Below are 17,851 nucleotides of genomic sequence, written 5' to 3' on the forward strand. Positions count from 1 at the left end.
GCGCGGCCCATCCAGCTCCGTCTTCACCGAGGCTCACCGGGACTCAACAAGCCTCACCGCCATCCTCTTAAAGCTGTGGTGGATCTTGACCCCAACAACACAAAACCTGAGCCGCGCATCTCTCCAACCGCCGCCAAACTGTTGCATATCCGCGACGATGGCGCCCAGAGTCTCATCCAGAGCCGCTGCTCCGAAAGCCGCTGCTCCTAAAGCTGCTGCGGCACCGGCATCAGCACCGAAGAAGTCGGTCGCTGCGCCGGCGCCTTTCGAGCATCCAGCCGCCAGCCATGCAAAGAAAAAGTATGTCTCACTTACAACGATGACCTCAGAGCCCGGCTGCTGATTTGTATTGTGTCCTCTGAATCACAAGGCGGCCCAGCGCATATGGCATGCAGCCCATATCCGCGTTCTACCTCTTTTTCGGCGCCAACTTGATCGCGGCCTTGTTTGCGCCAATCCAGGATTGCGACGAGACGTTCAACTACTGGGAACCCACCCATTACCTCTCACATGGCTACGGCCTGCAAACGTGGGAGTATTCCCCGGACTATGCCATCCGAAGCTGGCTTTACATAGCGCTTCATGCTGTTGTGGGAAACATCCGCAGGATCCTGCCCCAATCGAGCAAGGTGAGCATCGCAATATTTGCTGGAGTGCGCCTCTTGAGCTGCTGGCTTACTTTCGTCAGGTTGCTGAGTTCTACTTTGTTCGCTACGGGCTGGCGCTCCTTTGCGCCATCTGCCAGACCATCATGTTCCAGAGCATCAGTCTAGCTCTAAATGCTAGGATTGGTGTTCTCTTCGTCATCGCCACCATTGTTAGCCCCGGGAACTTCCATGCGAGTACCGCCTTTCTGCCCTCTAGCTTCGCCATGTATATGGCAATGCTTGGCGCTGCATCGTTCATGAACTGGCGCGGCGGTTTGAAGACCTGGCAAGGCATGGCCTGGTTCGCTGTGGCAGGCATCCTTGGCTGGCCATTTGCCGCCGCCCTTTGTGCTCCGTACCTCCTTGAGGAGTTCATTCTGGTCCTGTTTAGCGATAGGAGCTCTCTGATCGAAGCTGTGATACGGTTTGGTCGCGGCGTCATCGCTGCTGTCCTGGTATTGGTAGGTGGTCTGGTTTAGTCGCATCTGCAGTGATCTACGCTAACATCGAACAGGGCTTGGACTTCACCATCAATCTCTTCTTCTACAAGAAATCGGTAGTTGTCGCCTGGAACATTGTGAAATACAACATCTTCTCCAAAACAGGCGGGCCCGATCTTTATGGAACCGAGCCTTGGACATTCTATTTCAAGAATCTGGCACTCAACTTCAACATCTGGTTCATCCTTGCCCTTCTGGTGCTGCCATTGTTCATTCTGCAGAAAACATTCTCCTCTGCTTCACAAAGTCTGGCCAGCGGATTACGCACCATCGTTTTCATTGCCCCCTTTTATATGTGGCTAGGAATCTTTACCGCACAGCCACACAAGGAAGAGAGGTTCATGTACCCGGCTTACCCTTTCCTGGCTCTCAACGCCGCGATATCGGTACACATAATTCTCCTAGCTCTCGGAACCGCAAACGCCAAGACATTCGTCGGAAAGATTCCGGGTCGTTTCAAGCTCCTCGTTGTCGGCCTCACCTTTCTGCTTTCAGTCAGCGTTTCCCTTGCCCGCATTTACGGGGTTTACTCTGCGTATTCAGCCCCTCTCAAAATATACTCGCCTCTTTGGGGGGACGAGTCAGGAAACACCTTTGGAGCAGAGGAAGACAACGTCTGCTTCGGCAAGGAGTGGTACCGCTTCCCAACATCCTACTTCCTCCCTCGCAATATGCATGCCAAGTTCCTGCGTTCTGAATTCCGTGGTCTGCTGCCTGGCGAGTTTTCTGAAGCCGGGACTGGCTTCGGCTTCTGGAGCGGCACCTGGCTGCCCACCAAGGGTCTCAACGACCGCAACGAAGAAGATCTCGGAAAATACGTCGAGCCTCGAATGTGCTCTTTCTTGGTAGACACCCAGTACCCCGAGCGGAAGACGTCGCTGTCGGCCAAGGAGCCGGACTACATTGCCGACAAGAACCACTGGGAAGTCGTCAAGTGCGTTCCTTTTCTCGATGCCGCCAGCACCCATCTTCTGGCACGAACGCTTTGGGTTCCGGACATCGAAGCCATTCCGGAGCAATACAGGCGCAAGTGGGGACAGCACTGTCTACTTCAGCGCAAGAGAAGGGGTCAAGACGCCGGTATGTGGGTAGCACCTGGACAGATGATGATGGGCTGATGAAGCTCAATGTTGCAGGACCATTATGAATCTCATGACAAGACATATAATACTTAGAGCGAACAAAAGCAATTGACTCATAACTCCGCCTTTTCGTCCCATCCTCTTCGGTTTTCAACCGCGGTGTATATCCGTCTGGTCAGCCTATTGGCCTATCTCCTTCCGTGACGCTGTTGATTGCTCCATCGTATAATTTGCGGTCAGTTATCACCAGCGGGCGAACTCTGTCAAGTCGTCCTTATATCAACGGTCGAAGACTCATGTGACGCGAGCCATGCAGGGAATACAGATCACGAGCTCGAAAAGAAGTTGAACTCAGTGTTTGTATCACTTTATCATTCGACAGGCAAGAAACAGCAGTGACGATCAGGAGTGTACAATTGTGCCGTTGAGGTATGTCCACAGCCCCTATTCGAGTGGTCTTGTTTCGAGGGAACTTGGCGATATATGATGTTGGACTTTATATATATACTCAATGTTTTCCATTATGAGAGAGCAGCTCATGCCAAATCTATCAAATGCGAGAGAGCATCCGCGCCACGATCACACCATCATAAGGTATGCATGGAAACAATCCCGCGAAGCGGCCCGAGAAGGTGTCTTTTTGCTTATACCAATCGAGGGCTGTCGCAGTGAACCAGGATCCGCCTGCTGCGAGTGGGATCCGGTGCTCGGAATCGAGAAACTTTTAGGCTTTTGATGTTTGTTGGCTAGCCGAGTACCAGCTCGTATAGGATGATGAGCGTGTTTACTATGATCAATGGCGCTATTCATGCTGTCAGCTTCACATTTCCGAGGATATGTGTTTTGGGGGAAAAGAAAAGAGGAGGAGAAACGTACGTCGCATGACCATGCGGACACTGGCAATGAGAGCAACAAGCTTGGCCTTTACACTGTTCGCATCTGCGCCGGCGCCAAAGGCAGGATCGTATGTACTCGTGGAGAGGCCGATGCGCGCGAGGAAGCGGTCGTCGGAGAGGATGGCGAGGGCGTTTGTGAGGAGGCAGAGGACGTAGACGAGGTTGCCTATGAAGAGCATCTTGGGTGATTTGTTTCGTTGCGCCTCTCCCCTTCTGTGTCTTTCGCCGTTTCCTTTCTCGCCCTTGAGACCGGTGTCTTGTAAAGATGGTAGTTTTGTGTCTTCTTCTGAAGTCTTCGGTTTGAGGTGATTCGCTTGATTGTTTGGAGGTTTGGATGGTCGTTTGAGCTGTGTCGCGACTGAAGGGGGGGACGAGTTCGGCATCTGGCCTCTTTTCGCGGGAGCTAGTGCGATAAGGCGGGCTTATCGGAGCTGGGAGTTGAGCACAGGGATCAGGTGACTGCGAAGCCTCGACATGTCGTCTCCTGGTGTTTCCACTGAATACAAGTGCATAAAAGAAAGATGGGTGAGTAATTGGGTGTTCAATGCATTGTAATCTGAATGTAGACATGGATGACTTCCTGAGTTCATAGTACCAAATCTCGCTTCTGCTCCCTATAACGCAGCTTCGCTCAACCTTGCAATGACGTAAGGCAAGAACTGGGCTCGAGTTCATCACCAGAAGATTGAGCAGCAGCCGACATTCACCCGACTTCAACATCACCCTTCCACCCAGCAACAACGACAACGGAGTCGGCCCCCCGGAAACAGATAGATAGGAAGAACATGGCTTCATCATCGCAAGACTCAAAAGAGGGTCCCTGGACCGACGAGACGAGGCAAAAGTTCCAGAGGTAAGTCCGGCCGCCCGCGCGAACCAGGGAGACTTTTGTGTGCGCCGCCGTTCACGACTTGCTAACTCGAGGCTCGTTATGTGTTGTAGCAAATCGAAAAGCGAATTCTACGATCCTTGCCAGGAAGCGGCGCAGCGGAGTTACAAGTGCTTGTACAGGAATAACGGGGACAAGTCGATGTGCGGAGAGTACTTCCAGTATGTTGTGCCGGCTGAGGAATGGGGCATCTTGCCTTGTGTGATGTGGAAAGAGGAAAGCTAATGGTGCGTTCAGGGCGTATCGGGATTGCAAACAGGCTTGGGTATGTTGAATACTGACACGGGCATGGAAACATTGAGTATGAGATGCGCTGACGATGAGTAGGTGGAGAAGAGAAGAAAAGAGAAGGGTAACTGGTGGTGAAGCGCTTCACCACCAGGAAATGGAGACGATCGATCCCTTGAAACGAAGAATTGGGCGTTGCAGTGTGTACATTACGATATGGCGAGTCGTTTTGGGACTACAATATGGTGTAAGATACAGAAGATCAAGATGTAAGCTCTCCGTTGTTTTTGATGCGGTGGCCTTTATTGGCTAACTAATTGTTGGAGCAGAATCCGGGCTATTTCGATGCTCTAAATCTACAGCAGACGACTCCCCTCTTCCATTGTTCAATTACGCTTGATGTATATAATACGATACTAGATATAATACGAATAGCGACAAAGTCGCAACCCCAAGCTACAAATTGCAGTTGTTTGGTTTATCGCTATATACGGCATCAACGCTATGAGATGACTCGTGACACATCAATAGCCGAAATCCTCCCACACAACGCGCTCTCCCGTCAACCAGCAATTCACCTTCCGCAGCAGCGTGGGAGCCGTGCAGACAAAGAACCCCTGCCCTGATCCCTTGAACGGTTCGACATCATCAAGGCACATCCGCCGAAGCTCTATCGCCGAATCCATATTCTGAATTCGCCTCATCAGTTCGACGTCGAAGTCATCTCCAGTAACGAAGAGCTTAGTCACTGCAGTTAACCCCTCAATCCTCTGAAACGAGTCGATTGCCAGTCCCAAGTCCTCCCCGCGAAGACTCCAGAGAACATGAAAGTCCGCATTCGCACCGAGGAGTGCCGGAGCTTGAGCGAGCAGCGGTGTTATACCCACGCCCGCTGCGATAAAGACGGATCGCGATGGCTCTGCGGAAGCTTTCCGGACGGGCATGCGAAAGGACTCCTGTCCGCCGAACCCTAGTACAGATAGCTTCAAGGGGTCACCGGTTTCATGTCTCCAGAGGAAACGCGTGGCAGGGCCGTGCTTCTTGGCTGTGATTTGAAGCTCATCCGCCTCTGGAACGCTGGAAACAGTAAAGGTCCGAATGAAGTCGTCATTGAGGCTCTGGGGATCGTGGTCTCTCATGTGAGACCATCCTCGGTCCAGGTGCGGCGCAAAATCCAGCGTGATGTACTGTCCGGCTTTCCAGGTTGGAAGTGGCTCCTGGGAGAGGAGCCTGAATGTGAAGCGACTAATGGTCGGTGTGAGGGCTTCCCGAGATACGAAATGAGCAGAGAGGCTGGTGCCGCTATGGGAGGCGCCTCCAAGCCCTTCATTTTGTTCGGCGACGAGATATCGTGGGGGAGGGTTATACGGAGAGTATTCTATGGGGATACCACGAAACGGAAGGCCAGACTTGACAAACCTCGCCTCTGTGACGTTGATTTTGACGGCCAGTGTTGTTCGAGTCAACACGTCGGAGGCGTCTTTGCCTGATAGGATGGTTGCAGAACCAGTGAGGTACAGGACATCGGAAGTCGCAAAGTCAGGAATGACAATCCCGATCAGTGGGTTGACTTTGAGATTTCCCAGGCTTTGATACAGTCTGTTCCCAGAGACTGCAATGACGGAAACACTATTAGCCGCTTTGTTTTCGAATCGAAAATCGGTCAGGTTGGGGAAACTCACACTCTGGGTACACCAAGGCAACTCCCTCTTCGCTGTTCTGAATGATCCTCATGAAGCCAGGTGGACCGCCTCTGTTGTTCGTATCCATCGACTCCCCGTTTGTCGTCGACACAAAGAACGTGTCGGCTTCGCCGATCAACTTGACGGCTTCCTGCGGCAATGGAAGTCCTTGGCGCATCAGGACGGGATGCATCTTGCTTGGCACAATCTCCTTCCTGTTGAGGTATTTGGGACAATTGCCGAGGCTCTCTTTAACGTCCATGGCGATGCCAACGCTCCCGTCCCTGTTCCGCACACCCACGAGCATCTTGCCCATGAGCTTCACACGGTCCTGTCCCTCCAAATCGATGGCCAACGCAGCCATCATCTTGCCCTCCTCGCCATCCGGGGGGAGTATCGCACTTCCAGTCTTGTTGGCACGGTTACCACCACCTCCTCCAAACAGGGCATTGAAGACAGGATCATGGCGTGTGTCTACTTTGCTGTCGATCCTCAGCACGTCTTCTGCCATGGGCTTTGCGCAGCCGAGCTCTCCGCCCCAGATGGTCGTCCACGGCCGGCCTTTGTTGTCGAGCGTTCCTAATGCTATCAGGGGGGATTCCATGGTGCGGACGGCGTGGTTTGGGGGTAGGCCGGAGCTCGTGGGGTCGCCGCTGATGGGAAGTTTGAGCATCTTGTACACGGCCACTTCGCCCTTGTGGCGGCCGTGTTGATAGTGGTGTTTGAACGGCATTTTGACGAGATACCAGACGTCTACTTCTTCAGGAGCATACGTTTGGGATTATCGGAAGAAAGCAAGAAAGAATTGGAGCTGGAACAGCAGCATTTTATTGAACCAGGTCAACTGCTCTGTGTTGTAAGGACGTTCCCCTTGTCTCATGTATCGTCTGCGTCGCTGAAGCCATGACGTCCTATTCTCTCTCATTAATACCAGGGATCCTATATGTCAGCTGTGACATACAATGTTTCCTTCTCATGCTGCAGGAATTCGCCTCGTAGCGGTTGACTTCGCACTTAATTCGGGGTTAATGTTTGAGATACTAGCAGCGGGCTTGCAAGATCCCGAGTTCATGCTGTAAAGTTGAGTAATCCGGTGACTGCGTTTGGAAGAAGATCACTAATCGGACTGATTCCATCGCGATGCTTACATCAACGTGTGCTAAGAGCATGCCACCTTGTGATAGGGCCGCATTCAATTCGGAGTTATCTGTGGGTAGCTATGTATATCACCCGCAACTCAGCTGAAGCCTTCAATAGATCACATGCGTTCTTTCTCATCCACAGCTCAACATAATGGCATTCCACTCGCATTATGGTATTATAGGTCGGTATATGCTTTCTTGTGCCGAAGTTTGCGTGACTCCGTGCGTATCTAAGCAGAGGCTTCATGTACTGTGATTTGCTTTCCGTATTGGCATCATTCTTCGCCTCAATTCCATGATGAGACCGATTACCTATAACAGACTTTTTCCCCCAATGGTTTCCTCTTGAAGATATGGAATCATTCTAGTAGAAGTACTATTGCATCATACTTGTATGCTTTAAAAAAGGCCATAGGGTACCTTTGACCGGGAAAGTTGCGTTTCTCCTTCTAGCCCACGACTTTATTGTCAATGTCACCTTTAAACATCATCCCTCGACTTACAAGCAGAGCAATCATGCAAAAAGCAGTCCCGAAATACCACCCCGTCGCTACCTCGGCAGCGTCCGTTACAGTTCAACAACACACCGCGCCAGCAAATGTCGTCCTTTGGGCGGGCTGGTTCTGTCCATTTACGCAGCGCGTATGGGTTGTGCTCGAGGAGCTTGGCGTTCCGTATCAATACAAGGAGGTGAATCCTTACCTCAAGGAGCCCTCCTTTCTCAGTACGTTCATTTGCAATCATATCTGTCTCAGTTGATCTTCTCAGGGCTAATGATGCTTGAGCAGAAATCTCTCCAAAGGGATTGACGCCTGGGCTTTGTGTAGATGAAAAGCCGCTTCATGACTCCGTCGTGATCAATGAGTTCCTAAACGAAGAATTCGGCTCGAATCAACTACTCATGCCCAAAGACGCCTACCAACGGGCCATGGCCAGACTCTGGATTGACTACGTCAACAAAGAGGTCGTCCCGGCCTTCTTTCGACTCTTGCAAGCTCAGCCATCCGAGCCCGAAAAGCAGGCAGCTGCTCTCGCAGACTTCAGAACGTTGCTCTCGGCAGTCTCCAAGGAAGCCAAAGGCCCGTATTTCTTTGGCGAGCAATTCAGCCTCGTCGATGCTGCGATCGCGCCATGGGCTGTGCGCGACTTTATCATCGGAGAAGTTCGGGGATTTGCTCGTACAGACGTGCAGGGGTGGAATGAATGGGCGACGGCATTGGAGACGAGGGCCAGTGTTGAGCGAACCACGAGTGTGAGTGCATATTCCATCATACGAAGATCCACGAGTGAGGTGCTAAAATGTTTCTCCTCTGCCTAGGGTAAAGATGAAATACTCGAGTTCAACAGCACGTTTCTTCAGAACGAAGGCAAGAGTCTGGCAGGAAAAGCGGCAGCCGGGGGGCAAGTATTGCCTTAGATGGCCTGTTGAGCCAATCATTCCCAAGGGAGAAGCATTCTATAATAATCAAGCATCAATTGCAAAAGTCTATAACTAAATTACACCACCTGTCCAACGGCTGTCCATCAATGCTCTTCAATCTTGGCCTCTGTAACCTTGGTGACAACTCCAGTAAAGGTGTCCATCTTGAGTCCCACGATCAAAGTCCCCGGTAGAATAAAGGGTGAAGAGCGTAGATGCTCCACGTCTTCTTTGACGCTGTCCTCAATTCTACTCAAAGTCAGTCATAACTTCTTCATCATGGGGCGAAAGAGGATAGAGCTTACGATCCGGTAATTTCGCCATACTTGGTGGCATTAATGGTTTCCTTTTCCTGCGGCGCAAACTTGATCAGGGCTTCCCTGACTCTTGCATCATGAAAGTGCGTCATTCCGCAGTCTGTATCGAGCGTCAATAACTACACCTCATTCCATGGACAATTGCTCGTTGTTGTTTGCTCACCCGTATGATGCAGGACAACGAGTGTCTTGGCACTGGCAATGGTCTGAAGGACAGAGATGGACCTGATGGCGTCCATCGCACGGCCTCCAGCATTGCGGACCATGCTGATGCCTCGAACGCTGGGGTCGATGCCAAAGATGGCATAGGGGTTCAGACGCGGGTCCGAGCAGCTCAGGATGATGGCCGTTTCTAGTCCGGCTTGACGAGCCGCCTCGATCATTGGGATCAATGGAGGTAGCCCCTGGTGGACTTTGCTTCGGGTTTGTGAGCTTTGGGCGTTGTGAAGATGGAGGGATTTAGATGAAGATACCTGTTGCGGCTGAGCAGCTCTTCGACAAGTGCTGAAGTCATGGTGTAAGTCGTTGGTGTCTGTTGGCGCAAAAGGTTCTATCAAAGATGTTGAGTCGTACTTTCAAGCGATGCTTGTGAATTGGGATACAGAAGATATTGAGTGCTGAATGCGCAGCTTTTATATGCAGCTGAAAAAGCAGCAAAGATACATGGCCGAGGCGTGGCGTAGATGGTCTCGTTCTGTTATCTTGGTGATTACTGAACAGGGAGCCAAGGAGCAACTCAAACCATTCTGGATGAATAATAGCTAGCAGAATGACAAAGCTGAAAGACGATGATATTTTCAACTCTGTTGCATCAGTTCTTTGGATGCAAATCTAATCACTGTCTTTTGAAACAATTCTAATCACTCCGTTGTTTGTCATGTTGTCTTTGTCAACTTCACTTTGCTTCCAGAACGTGATGAGCATCTTCTACTCTCACCCTGTAGTGAGTGTCTGTTCTGGTCCTCTGTGATGACATTGCAAGAGAGCAAAGCCATCACGGCGCCTAAGTTTGTTACGGCTGTTCTTCCATAAAAAACGATAGACTGGTTGTTTGTCCATACAATTGATTGTGGCAAGAAATCTGTCTCTTCCAAGTCATTCCAAGTTTTCTGTTGCTGTTCTCTGTTCCTCCGCATCTTCAACGGACTCGATTCCTGCGCCTGATTGGCCAGATTCCATCGCGGAAGCCAACGGATAGATTCGCCCGGCCAACGAGCGCCAATCCTGGGGAAGCGGGTCTCCCGGGAGCTGTCACAATCAATGCTTATCGCACGAATGAAGGCCCTGGGGTGGCGTTGCTGCTTGCCGAGGCGAGGAGACCGATATCGCCATCGAATCTGTCGGTCTGTCCTTGACCTTGATCTGCCAGCATTCAATGTTGTCTATCCTTCTTGGAGAACCATCTCGATCATTGGCATCTTCTTGTCGAATCATCATCGAATTGACAGCTGACATTGGATCCTTGTGGTTGATGCTCTGACTCGGCCTACCGAGACATCCAAGATGGCGACGTTAGACTCTCCCATCAAGATCCTCCCCAACGAGGTACGCAAAAGGCCAATTCATCACTCCTGCCATCATAGCCATCGTCACTGACAGCCTCCGTCTGAAACCCACAGCTCCTCTCCAACATACTCTCGTCCCTCGACACCAAAGAGCTCCTCTCCATCGTCACCGTCAGCCACCTCTTCTGCTCCCTCGCAACCCGCATCCTCCACAGACGCCTCGTCGCCGCCGCCTCGCTGCCAGACAACCAGGCCATCCTCGAATGCTACCACCCCAGCGCCAAGATCTCCACGCCCTACCTCGCCTGTCGATACCTCGGCACGGCCGTCTGCGACGGGCACGCCATCGACGAGCAGAACCCGAGCTTTGAGCACCTGCGCAAGCTGTATTCGTGCTTCCGGCCGGTCGTCATGGAGGAGAACAGGCGTGCGAGGTTTCGCTATGGGTGGTCGTCGCAGACGCTGGCTGGTACTAGCTCACAGCTGCAGATTGCTGCCGAGGATGATAATGTCATGGACGAGGCGGCGCACCAGGAGGTCTATCTAGATGAAGGAGAGCGCTTCTCGCAGCTTTGCACGGTGACGAATATCGTGACCCAGGGTGCTCGGCCGGGGCTATTTACGCGGCATATCAACATTAGCGAGGGCGTGATTCGCGTGTTTAGAGACTGGTTGGCCAGCATGTTGGAGAGGCCATCCTCTTTACGGTCTGGGGCATCTTCATCATCAGCCCCCGTTGCCGTGACAGGAGCCACACTCGCAAGCTCGGGCGTCTTCTCATTAGACGACAGCCGCGTCTTGTGGGTGGACAGTACACAGAACGTTGGTCTGCGCTTCAGAGTGTTGCCCGGCCCAGACGTAAGGGGGACAATCTTCGAAGACGAGCCGCCCGTGTTTTACAATCTCATTTACGAAGGTTGGTGTGGCGTCCTGTCAACTCATCTCCAGGTCAACTTGCGAGATTTGCATCGTACATAAACCTGCTGACTTGATTGCTACAGAACTGATTGTACGCACCAGCACGCTGCTGATGGCCGTGGAGGAGGCGGCCGACAAGCACGTGTCTCACTCCGGCAAGGATATCATCATCGCGGCTATGTGAACGTGCTTTTTCTGTGGCGCTCCCTCTCGCTGTGCCCTGTTGCGCTGCTTGGACATTCGTGGCTGGAGTAAAGGTTCTGATTCTCTTCCATGTACGGAGTACGGGGAGTCTGGCTTGATCACGCGTGCTTGTTTATCGACGACTTCCCAAGCAGCCTGTGAGACATAACAACGCGACCGAACAAAGGAAAAAGGGTACCGCTGCTAGCCTAGATGGGAGTACTAAACAGAATCTCAACGGCAATATCGCTACCAAATACCTGCTGTTGAGCGTCTCAGGAGGACTGCAGCTGAGTGTCTAAGGTAAGGGAGACTCAAAGTCTCAGATCTCGAACAAAGGAAAAGTGTCGTGTATACTACAATCATTGGCAATGAAGATGCTCATTCTGAAAGCCTTCTTCTACGCTGTAAAAATTGCTGTGCTTTATATTCCATCAAACTTATAGCTCGTTTCGGGATACAGGTGTGTTCTGTAGCACATGCCTCTATCTGCGACGTCCAGGGTGATGCTATCGCAAGCAAGCATCATATCGCCAGAGAAAACGACTCTGGGCTAAGACAATAACAAAAGAAGAAAACCGGACGAGACATTGGCTCATCGATTTTATCGATTAAAAGCAGGGCAGGGCAGAGACATCCCACTGGAAGGGAGAATTGCTGTCTCTGCTCTCTGCAGGGTTCGAAAACATGGTCAGTTCTAGGCGTAAAGTCCTTCCACCGGAGCGTAGGGGGAACAAGCATCACAACACAAGAACATGATACAGAATTTCACAGGATGGTGAGAGTAGCCGCTGGGCAGGATGTCAAGACGGGATGAACAGATGCAAGATGGAGAGCCAAACTCTGGCGGTGACCAAGCTGAGCCTCTGCAAAAGTGACCACCTGATGGAGAAAAATTTGATGAGTGGAGCAGAAAAAAAGCACATGAAAGATGTCATTGACTGACTGTGAGATGTGGTAAGTGTCAATCTCTTTTTTTTTTTTTTTTTTTTTTTTTTTTCTAAGTCTTCCACTTCTGCTTTTGGGGATTTGCTCCGCTGCGGTGTGACACGACAATGTTGACCGAAAATGTGATGTTGGGAGACGCGGCTGGTGATAGTCCGAATCGAGGTGCATTAGCCCAGCCAGAAGAAGACGGGGGGTGGTTTGCTCCCGGTCCTTCTTGCTGGGCAGATGTACTTTGTAGTGGTATTTAGGCTCTGATCTTTTCTCCCTTTTCTTCTGTGTCAGGCCCTGTTTTGTGTCTTAGAACTTATGTACGTTAGTACTTGGACTGAGAGCGGCAGGCTTTTGTTCTTTGTTCTGGAGCCTTGTTGCTGTGAAGACGGGAGCGGTAGGGTGTGTTCACCCTACCTATGATGTTGACCCTTCTTTCTTCTGTGTCTCCTGCGACTTTGTATCATGGGTTGCCGAGTTTCGCAGCGTGTCACCATGATAGGCGCCGGCGGATATTCCAAAAAGATTTGCGTCCAATAAGTTATGTGGTGTATACATGCCGTATTGGAAGAGTTGCTCGGTGATCAATATTGTGCCTCGCACAAGAAACAGGTTGTATGCATGCATCATCGGCCATCGTCACTGCCTTGACAGGGCTGAGGAGTGCATATTGCTTTTCGATCAAACGACTAAGTGTATACATGTATGTAGGGTAACGTCATCGGGAGAAGATAAAGCACAAGTACGGCGTACTACTAGCGGAGTTGAACACGGATGAGGTTGTTCAGGAGGTTGAGCATCTCAGGCTGTACAGGAGATATACGAGGACGCGGGATGCGCCGTGTAGCCAAATAGTATACTAGCATCTGTATGCATAACCTGTAGATGATAGCCCCAGGCAGGGTTTGCAATTTTTTGCTGTCCAATCAAAAAAACTTTTACTGCCCAGCTTCAGCAATCTATGGTAGGGAATATAAAAGAAGAGAGGGAAAGTTGGTGCATATACAGGGGCCTTGCTCTGGACCATGGCCCATCTGCAAGCCACAGACACGGGAGCAAACGTACCCAAGCAACCGGTGAGAAAAGAAACCAAGAAGAAAAAGGCAAAGAAAAAACAAGAGCATCTGGTCGAGAAACATCCAGGTTACGGCAGTTCTACACAGTGAATGCACGGATTGCGTCCAGAGCGAGATGAAGAACAGCCGGAGAAGAGCACGAGAGGAGGCCATCACGGTAAGGTATGCACCCGGATGTTCCAAGTTGGCTGCTCGGTGTAGTCGTATGGAGGATTGGTCTGGAAGCAAACTGAAATAGATAGCGAGCATTAGATGAGTGCATATACGGAGTGGTTTGTCCGCCCTCTGCCGCTCGTGATGATGACTGGCTTGCTGTTTGGCTCAGCTGAAGGCGGGAAGCGAAGCCAGCGATGCAGCTACCCACAGCTTTTACTGCAGGGGACGATCCAGTACCTGCTTCAACCTCTATTCGCATGATCAGGCAGCACCCAATCGTCATTCAGCAGCTGGTCGATCAGTGAATCCTCTTCCAAATTAGCCCTGAAAGGACTCATCTGCTGCTCCTCAGCAGGCCACTGCGACGCCCACCACGCAAAGGATCCTACAGAGATAGTAGTACTTGTATGTAGTATGTAAGTTATTTCGCAGACCCTCCCGGAAGAAGCTGCCGGCACTCGAGACTCCACTCGCTCAGCCCCGCGTCCGAGCCGCCAGCCGGAGCTCGTAGCTAGTACGCTTCTGCCGTAGTGCCAGGCACGTAAAGGCCGGGTAGCGGTACCTGGATTGCCCTGACCAGGGGACGCGAGTGGGGGGCTCCGCAAGTACACCCAGCTTGGCTTCAGCCTCTCTCTTCTCTCTCGCTCTCTGTTTCTCCGACCAGCTCACGAGCATCTGCTACCAGCCTCTATTGCATCCATGTGCTCATCCCTCTCGTGTATCCCTGAGGGTTGTGGGAAACACGTTTGCTGTTGACTGGCAGTACCTTACTTGTAGTACGTATCTGATGGCTGACTGTCCCTTTTACAGATCGATACAGGCTAGAAACATTGACGTGTCTCGCCCTCATCTCCTCGTCCCGGCTCTGAGACAACGAGGGGAAAGACGAGCAGACACGGCATCCTCCTTTGACTCAACCTCCGTGTTGTCTGCCGGACAGATAGTACTGTGCTGATAGCACTACACCTCCCATCCACTATCCTGCAGCATCTCTCTCTGCAGTTCGGTCCAACGCCAGCCCGTCGATATCTTGTCAGATCATCGTCAGGATACGGCGCATACCACTGATCGAGTACTGCTGCTGCTGCTGCTGCTGCTGCAACTTGCACACGTCTTCATCACATCGCATCCACCGAAGCTCGCACAATCAGATCCGCCAGCCATGGCCCACCGCTGCGGCCTTCTGGACCGGGGCCTTGCTTGACCCATGCTCTGTCATACCGCATACGGGCTTGTTCAGCTTTGCAGATGCCGTCATTGAGCGAGGGTGGTTGAGCCTCTGATGTTTTCGATGCTGTTTGAGCCATCTGGCCTCAGTTCGAACAACATGGCCTTCTTGCTTCATTGCTTTTCCCTTCCCATCTTTACTAAATAGGAGTCGTCTGATAGTACTACCATCATCAAGGGCCTCTATCCCTTCTCTTGACCCGTCCCACTGTCAACCGCCAGTGTTCGTCTCTCCCTGTGTCTCCCTCCCCTTGTCTTATACCGCCCTCCCCCCTCCCCATGCCCACGCACAGCCTCTCTCTTGTTTACAGCATGTGTGCAAGCCAAGATCCACAGACCATCAAACTCGACCCATGCACGGCAGCCTCACCGGACGGTGGCGTGTACCTTGTGCCATCTTCTCTCCAACTATCTAGTATCTCTACCTCCTGCGTGTCTCTTCCTGCCCAAACCCCCCCCAACCACCCCCTGCCTTCGCTTCCGACTGGCCGCCCGCGTCCTCGCTGGGTCCTGGCCCGAGTGTCCATCTGGTATAACGCCGGAGCCATATTCTCGGAGCTGTCAAAAAGGCTCTTTGTCGCGTCAGGGCCCCTCGTCGTACACGCACAAATAGACATGCTCCCGCTCTGCCCAATGGGATCCTGTCCGGCCCCTACGCTCTTACGGACTCATTGCTGGATTCATGAGTCGGCCACTCGTTCAACATTCACGCTCACTTACAAATACTAGCCCACGTACAAATAAGCAAGCCAATATATCAGATATACATCAGGGTTTCAGCAACAGCACCAAGCACAGAGCTTCACATTCGCCATGGATCCTAGCAGTATTAGGATCGTGAGCAACATCACTCGGCCACCATCCGTCCATTCTCTCCGATCCGCTCTCAAGGCGCTCGACATACCTTCCATGCCTCCCTCTGTGCCCTTACCGCCCATCCCGACATCTCCAAGGTCATCAATAAAATCACCTTCGTCAATAAAATCGCGGTCAGCAACCATTACGGGAGTGGCATCTCCCAGGCTGGGCACAGGGTCGATGAAAAAGGCCTCCTTCACATCCCTGGCCTTTCGTCCGCATAAACCCATCAAGTATGGGACTGGAAAGCACTCTCACGTGGAACTGGTGCCTCAACCAAGCGACGATCCACAAGATCCGCTGGTAGGATTGATCCCCCGTTTCCCTCTGTGCTGATGAGCAGTCACTCATGCGTCGGTGAACCAGAACTGGCCCCAATGGAGGAAAGAATTAAACCTGGCATCCTTACTCTTCATGGCGTGCTTGATCGGCGCAATGAAGACGGCCCTCATCACCGTCAACGACGTCCTCTCCACTCGCTACCACGTCTCCTATACCTGGATCGCCGCTTTGACGGCTACGCCTTTGATGGTCTCGGCTGCCACCGGCTTCCTCAGCTCAGTCGCGGCAAAGCTGGCAGGGAAACGGCCGGTATATCTCGTCTCTGCGGCCTTCATCTTCGCCGGCTGCCTCTGGAATATGACGGCGGGCTCTAGCTATGGCTCGTGCATGGGCGCTCGAGTCATGCAAGGACTCGGCTGGGGTGCCTTTGACACCTTATTGATGGAGACTATCCAAGATACCTTCTACGTAAGCCAACTCCAGCATTTGCCTCTCATTCTCATCGAACAATGTCTTCTGACTCGCAGTTGGGAACAGGAACATGAGAGAAACGCCCGAGTCTCTCTATACACCATTCTCACCATCACATCAACCTGGGCATCGCCCCTTATTGGAGGCGTCGTCTCCGGCAATGTCGGGCCCTTTGCCCAATACCGCATCATCAGCGCTCTCTTCGCAGTCGCCATCCCCATGCTGGCCCTCACCGCGCCAGAGACCGCCTTCGACCGCTCCAAAGCCGCCATCGCCACTACGCCGGTGCTCAACTACACGTTCCCCTGGGAGCCGCAGCCGACGCACGTCACCCTCAGCAGGGACTCGGCGATTGACTATGTCAGGGAGATGAAGCCGTGGTCGTTTGCCGGCGAGAAGAGCATCTCGACTTCGCTCCAGGCACCAAGGGCCCTTGCCGCTCCCACCACGACGCTCGTCTTCCTCGCCACGGCGCTGCCGCACTGTTTCCTCTGGGGGCTCATCGCCTCGCTGTCTCTTCTGCTCTCCCCCGGACCGTTCAATCTCCGGCCCAGCATCCTCGGGACCCTCTTGACAGGACCCTGGATCCTTGCGGCACTTGTCGTCGCGGCCATCTGCTTCTACCGCTCCGCTCACCACAAATTCACCCGCTGCGTCAGCAGCCTCACCATCGCCGGCGGCTCCCTCCTCGCCCTCATCGGCCTCTTATCCTTTGGCCTCAACGTCGGCAGCTTCATCTCAGGCCCAACAACCTCCTCCTCCTCCTCCTCCCTGCTCGCCCCCGAAGCCTCCCGCGACCTCAACCTCCCCCTCCTCTCCCTCCAGCTGGGCCTCCTCGCCGCCGGCGCCTCCACCCTCGAGGCCGCCGCCCGCCCGCTGCTCGCCCGCTCCGCCTCCTTCACCGCCTCCAGCATGGCCGCCGCCCAGCGCAGCATCGGCGACATGCACTCCTGGGTCGTCATCCTCCGGAATCTCCTCGCTGGCGCCTTCGTCCTCGCCGTCCCGCACGCCGTCGCGCTCCGGCCGGGCGGCCTCAGGGCGCTCATCATCGGCTTGGCCACCGCGCAGGCCGGCGTCACGGTGTTCGTGCTGCTGCTGTGGCGCTTCTGGGAGGAGGCCGTTTGGAGGGTCGACGGCAAGGTCATGGGGTTGGTGAACCTGCGGATGCCGCATCCCGAAGAGAGCTTTTTCGATACCGATTGAGCGGTGGAAGAGATGGGGTTCCGCGTTGTGTGAATCACACATCTGGAGACTGGTCTAATGGGCCACAAAAAAACCAAAAAAAAAACCCAAAAAAAAACAAGATGAGAGCAAAGCACATACGGGGAACCAAATAAAACAAAACATGTAAAACAGTTACTACGCACCAGGCTACCTTCTCTGGGGACTTCATCATCAACTTCTTCTTCATATTTAGGGGGTTTCTGATTGGGACA

General features: G+C 52.7%; 8 protein-coding genes across 8 annotated transcripts; 5 read left to right on the forward strand and 3 right to left on the reverse strand.

Moving 5' to 3' along the window:
• Nucleotides 1–157: 157 nt before the first annotated feature.
• Nucleotides 158–2,265, forward strand: BBK36DRAFT_1168425 (glycosyltransferase family 22 protein; the record flags this gene model as incomplete). Its single annotated transcript, XM_024895181.1, has 4 exons — nucleotides 158–300; nucleotides 371–629; nucleotides 689–1,108; nucleotides 1,162–2,265. 4 exons carry the CDS (start codon nucleotides 158–160, stop codon nucleotides 2,263–2,265), a joined length of 1,926 nt encoding a protein of 641 aa, XP_024750229.1.
• A 710-nt stretch (nucleotides 2,266–2,975) lies between these two features.
• BBK36DRAFT_1118276 (Yos1-like protein) lies at nucleotides 2,976–3,304 on the reverse strand (the record flags this gene model as incomplete). Its single annotated transcript, XM_024890458.1, has 2 exons — nucleotides 2,976–3,031; nucleotides 3,106–3,304. The coding sequence occupies 2 exons, from the start codon at nucleotides 3,302–3,304 to the stop codon at nucleotides 2,976–2,978; spliced, it is 255 nt and encodes an 84-aa protein (XP_024750230.1).
• A 606-nt stretch (nucleotides 3,305–3,910) lies between these two features.
• BBK36DRAFT_4053 (hypothetical protein) lies at nucleotides 3,911–4,380 on the forward strand (the record flags this gene model as incomplete). Its single annotated transcript, XM_024898061.1, has 4 exons — nucleotides 3,911–3,978; nucleotides 4,068–4,175; nucleotides 4,252–4,279; nucleotides 4,342–4,380. The coding sequence occupies 4 exons, from the start codon at nucleotides 3,911–3,913 to the stop codon at nucleotides 4,378–4,380; spliced, it is 243 nt and encodes an 80-aa protein (XP_024750231.1).
• Nucleotides 4,381–4,766: 386 nt separating this feature from the next.
• On the reverse strand, nucleotides 4,767–6,657 carry BBK36DRAFT_1117462 (hypothetical protein; the record flags this gene model as incomplete). The annotated part of the gene is made up of 2 exons (XM_024890356.1): nucleotides 4,767–5,871; nucleotides 5,921–6,657. 2 exons carry the CDS (start codon nucleotides 6,655–6,657, stop codon nucleotides 4,767–4,769), a joined length of 1,842 nt encoding a protein of 613 aa, XP_024750232.1.
• A 925-nt stretch (nucleotides 6,658–7,582) lies between these two features.
• BBK36DRAFT_1117833 (glutathione S-transferase) lies at nucleotides 7,583–8,483 on the forward strand (the record flags this gene model as incomplete). Its single annotated transcript, XM_024890403.1, has 3 exons — nucleotides 7,583–7,790; nucleotides 7,852–8,322; nucleotides 8,392–8,483. The coding sequence occupies 3 exons, from the start codon at nucleotides 7,583–7,585 to the stop codon at nucleotides 8,481–8,483; spliced, it is 771 nt and encodes a 256-aa protein (XP_024750233.1).
• Nucleotides 8,484–8,590: 107 nt separating this feature from the next.
• BBK36DRAFT_1198834 (carbonic anhydrase) lies at nucleotides 8,591–9,317 on the reverse strand (the record flags this gene model as incomplete). Its single annotated transcript, XM_024897060.1, has 4 exons — nucleotides 8,591–8,735; nucleotides 8,792–8,903; nucleotides 8,967–9,220; nucleotides 9,277–9,317. 4 exons carry the CDS (start codon nucleotides 9,315–9,317, stop codon nucleotides 8,591–8,593), a joined length of 552 nt encoding a protein of 183 aa, XP_024750234.1.
• Nucleotides 9,318–10,306: 989 nt separating this feature from the next.
• On the forward strand, nucleotides 10,307–11,410 carry BBK36DRAFT_1118021 (hypothetical protein; the record flags this gene model as incomplete). The annotated part of the gene is made up of 3 exons (XM_024890426.1): nucleotides 10,307–10,348; nucleotides 10,594–11,224; nucleotides 11,310–11,410. 3 exons carry the CDS (start codon nucleotides 10,307–10,309, stop codon nucleotides 11,408–11,410), a joined length of 774 nt encoding a protein of 257 aa, XP_024750235.1.
• A 4,207-nt stretch (nucleotides 11,411–15,617) lies between these two features.
• Nucleotides 15,618–17,618, forward strand: BBK36DRAFT_1117059 (MFS general substrate transporter; the record flags this gene model as incomplete). The annotated part of the gene is made up of 3 exons (XM_024890310.1): nucleotides 15,618–15,965; nucleotides 16,029–16,412; nucleotides 16,482–17,618. 3 exons carry the CDS (start codon nucleotides 15,618–15,620, stop codon nucleotides 17,616–17,618), a joined length of 1,869 nt encoding a protein of 622 aa, XP_024750236.1.
• Nucleotides 17,619–17,851: the final 233 nt, after the last annotated feature.

Source organism: Trichoderma citrinoviride (assembly GCF_003025115.1).
Source record: "Trichoderma citrinoviride strain TUCIM 6016 unplaced genomic scaffold BBK36scaffold_6, whole genome shotgun sequence".
Lineage (NCBI taxonomy): Eukaryota > Fungi > Ascomycota > Sordariomycetes > Hypocreales > Hypocreaceae > Trichoderma > Trichoderma citrinoviride.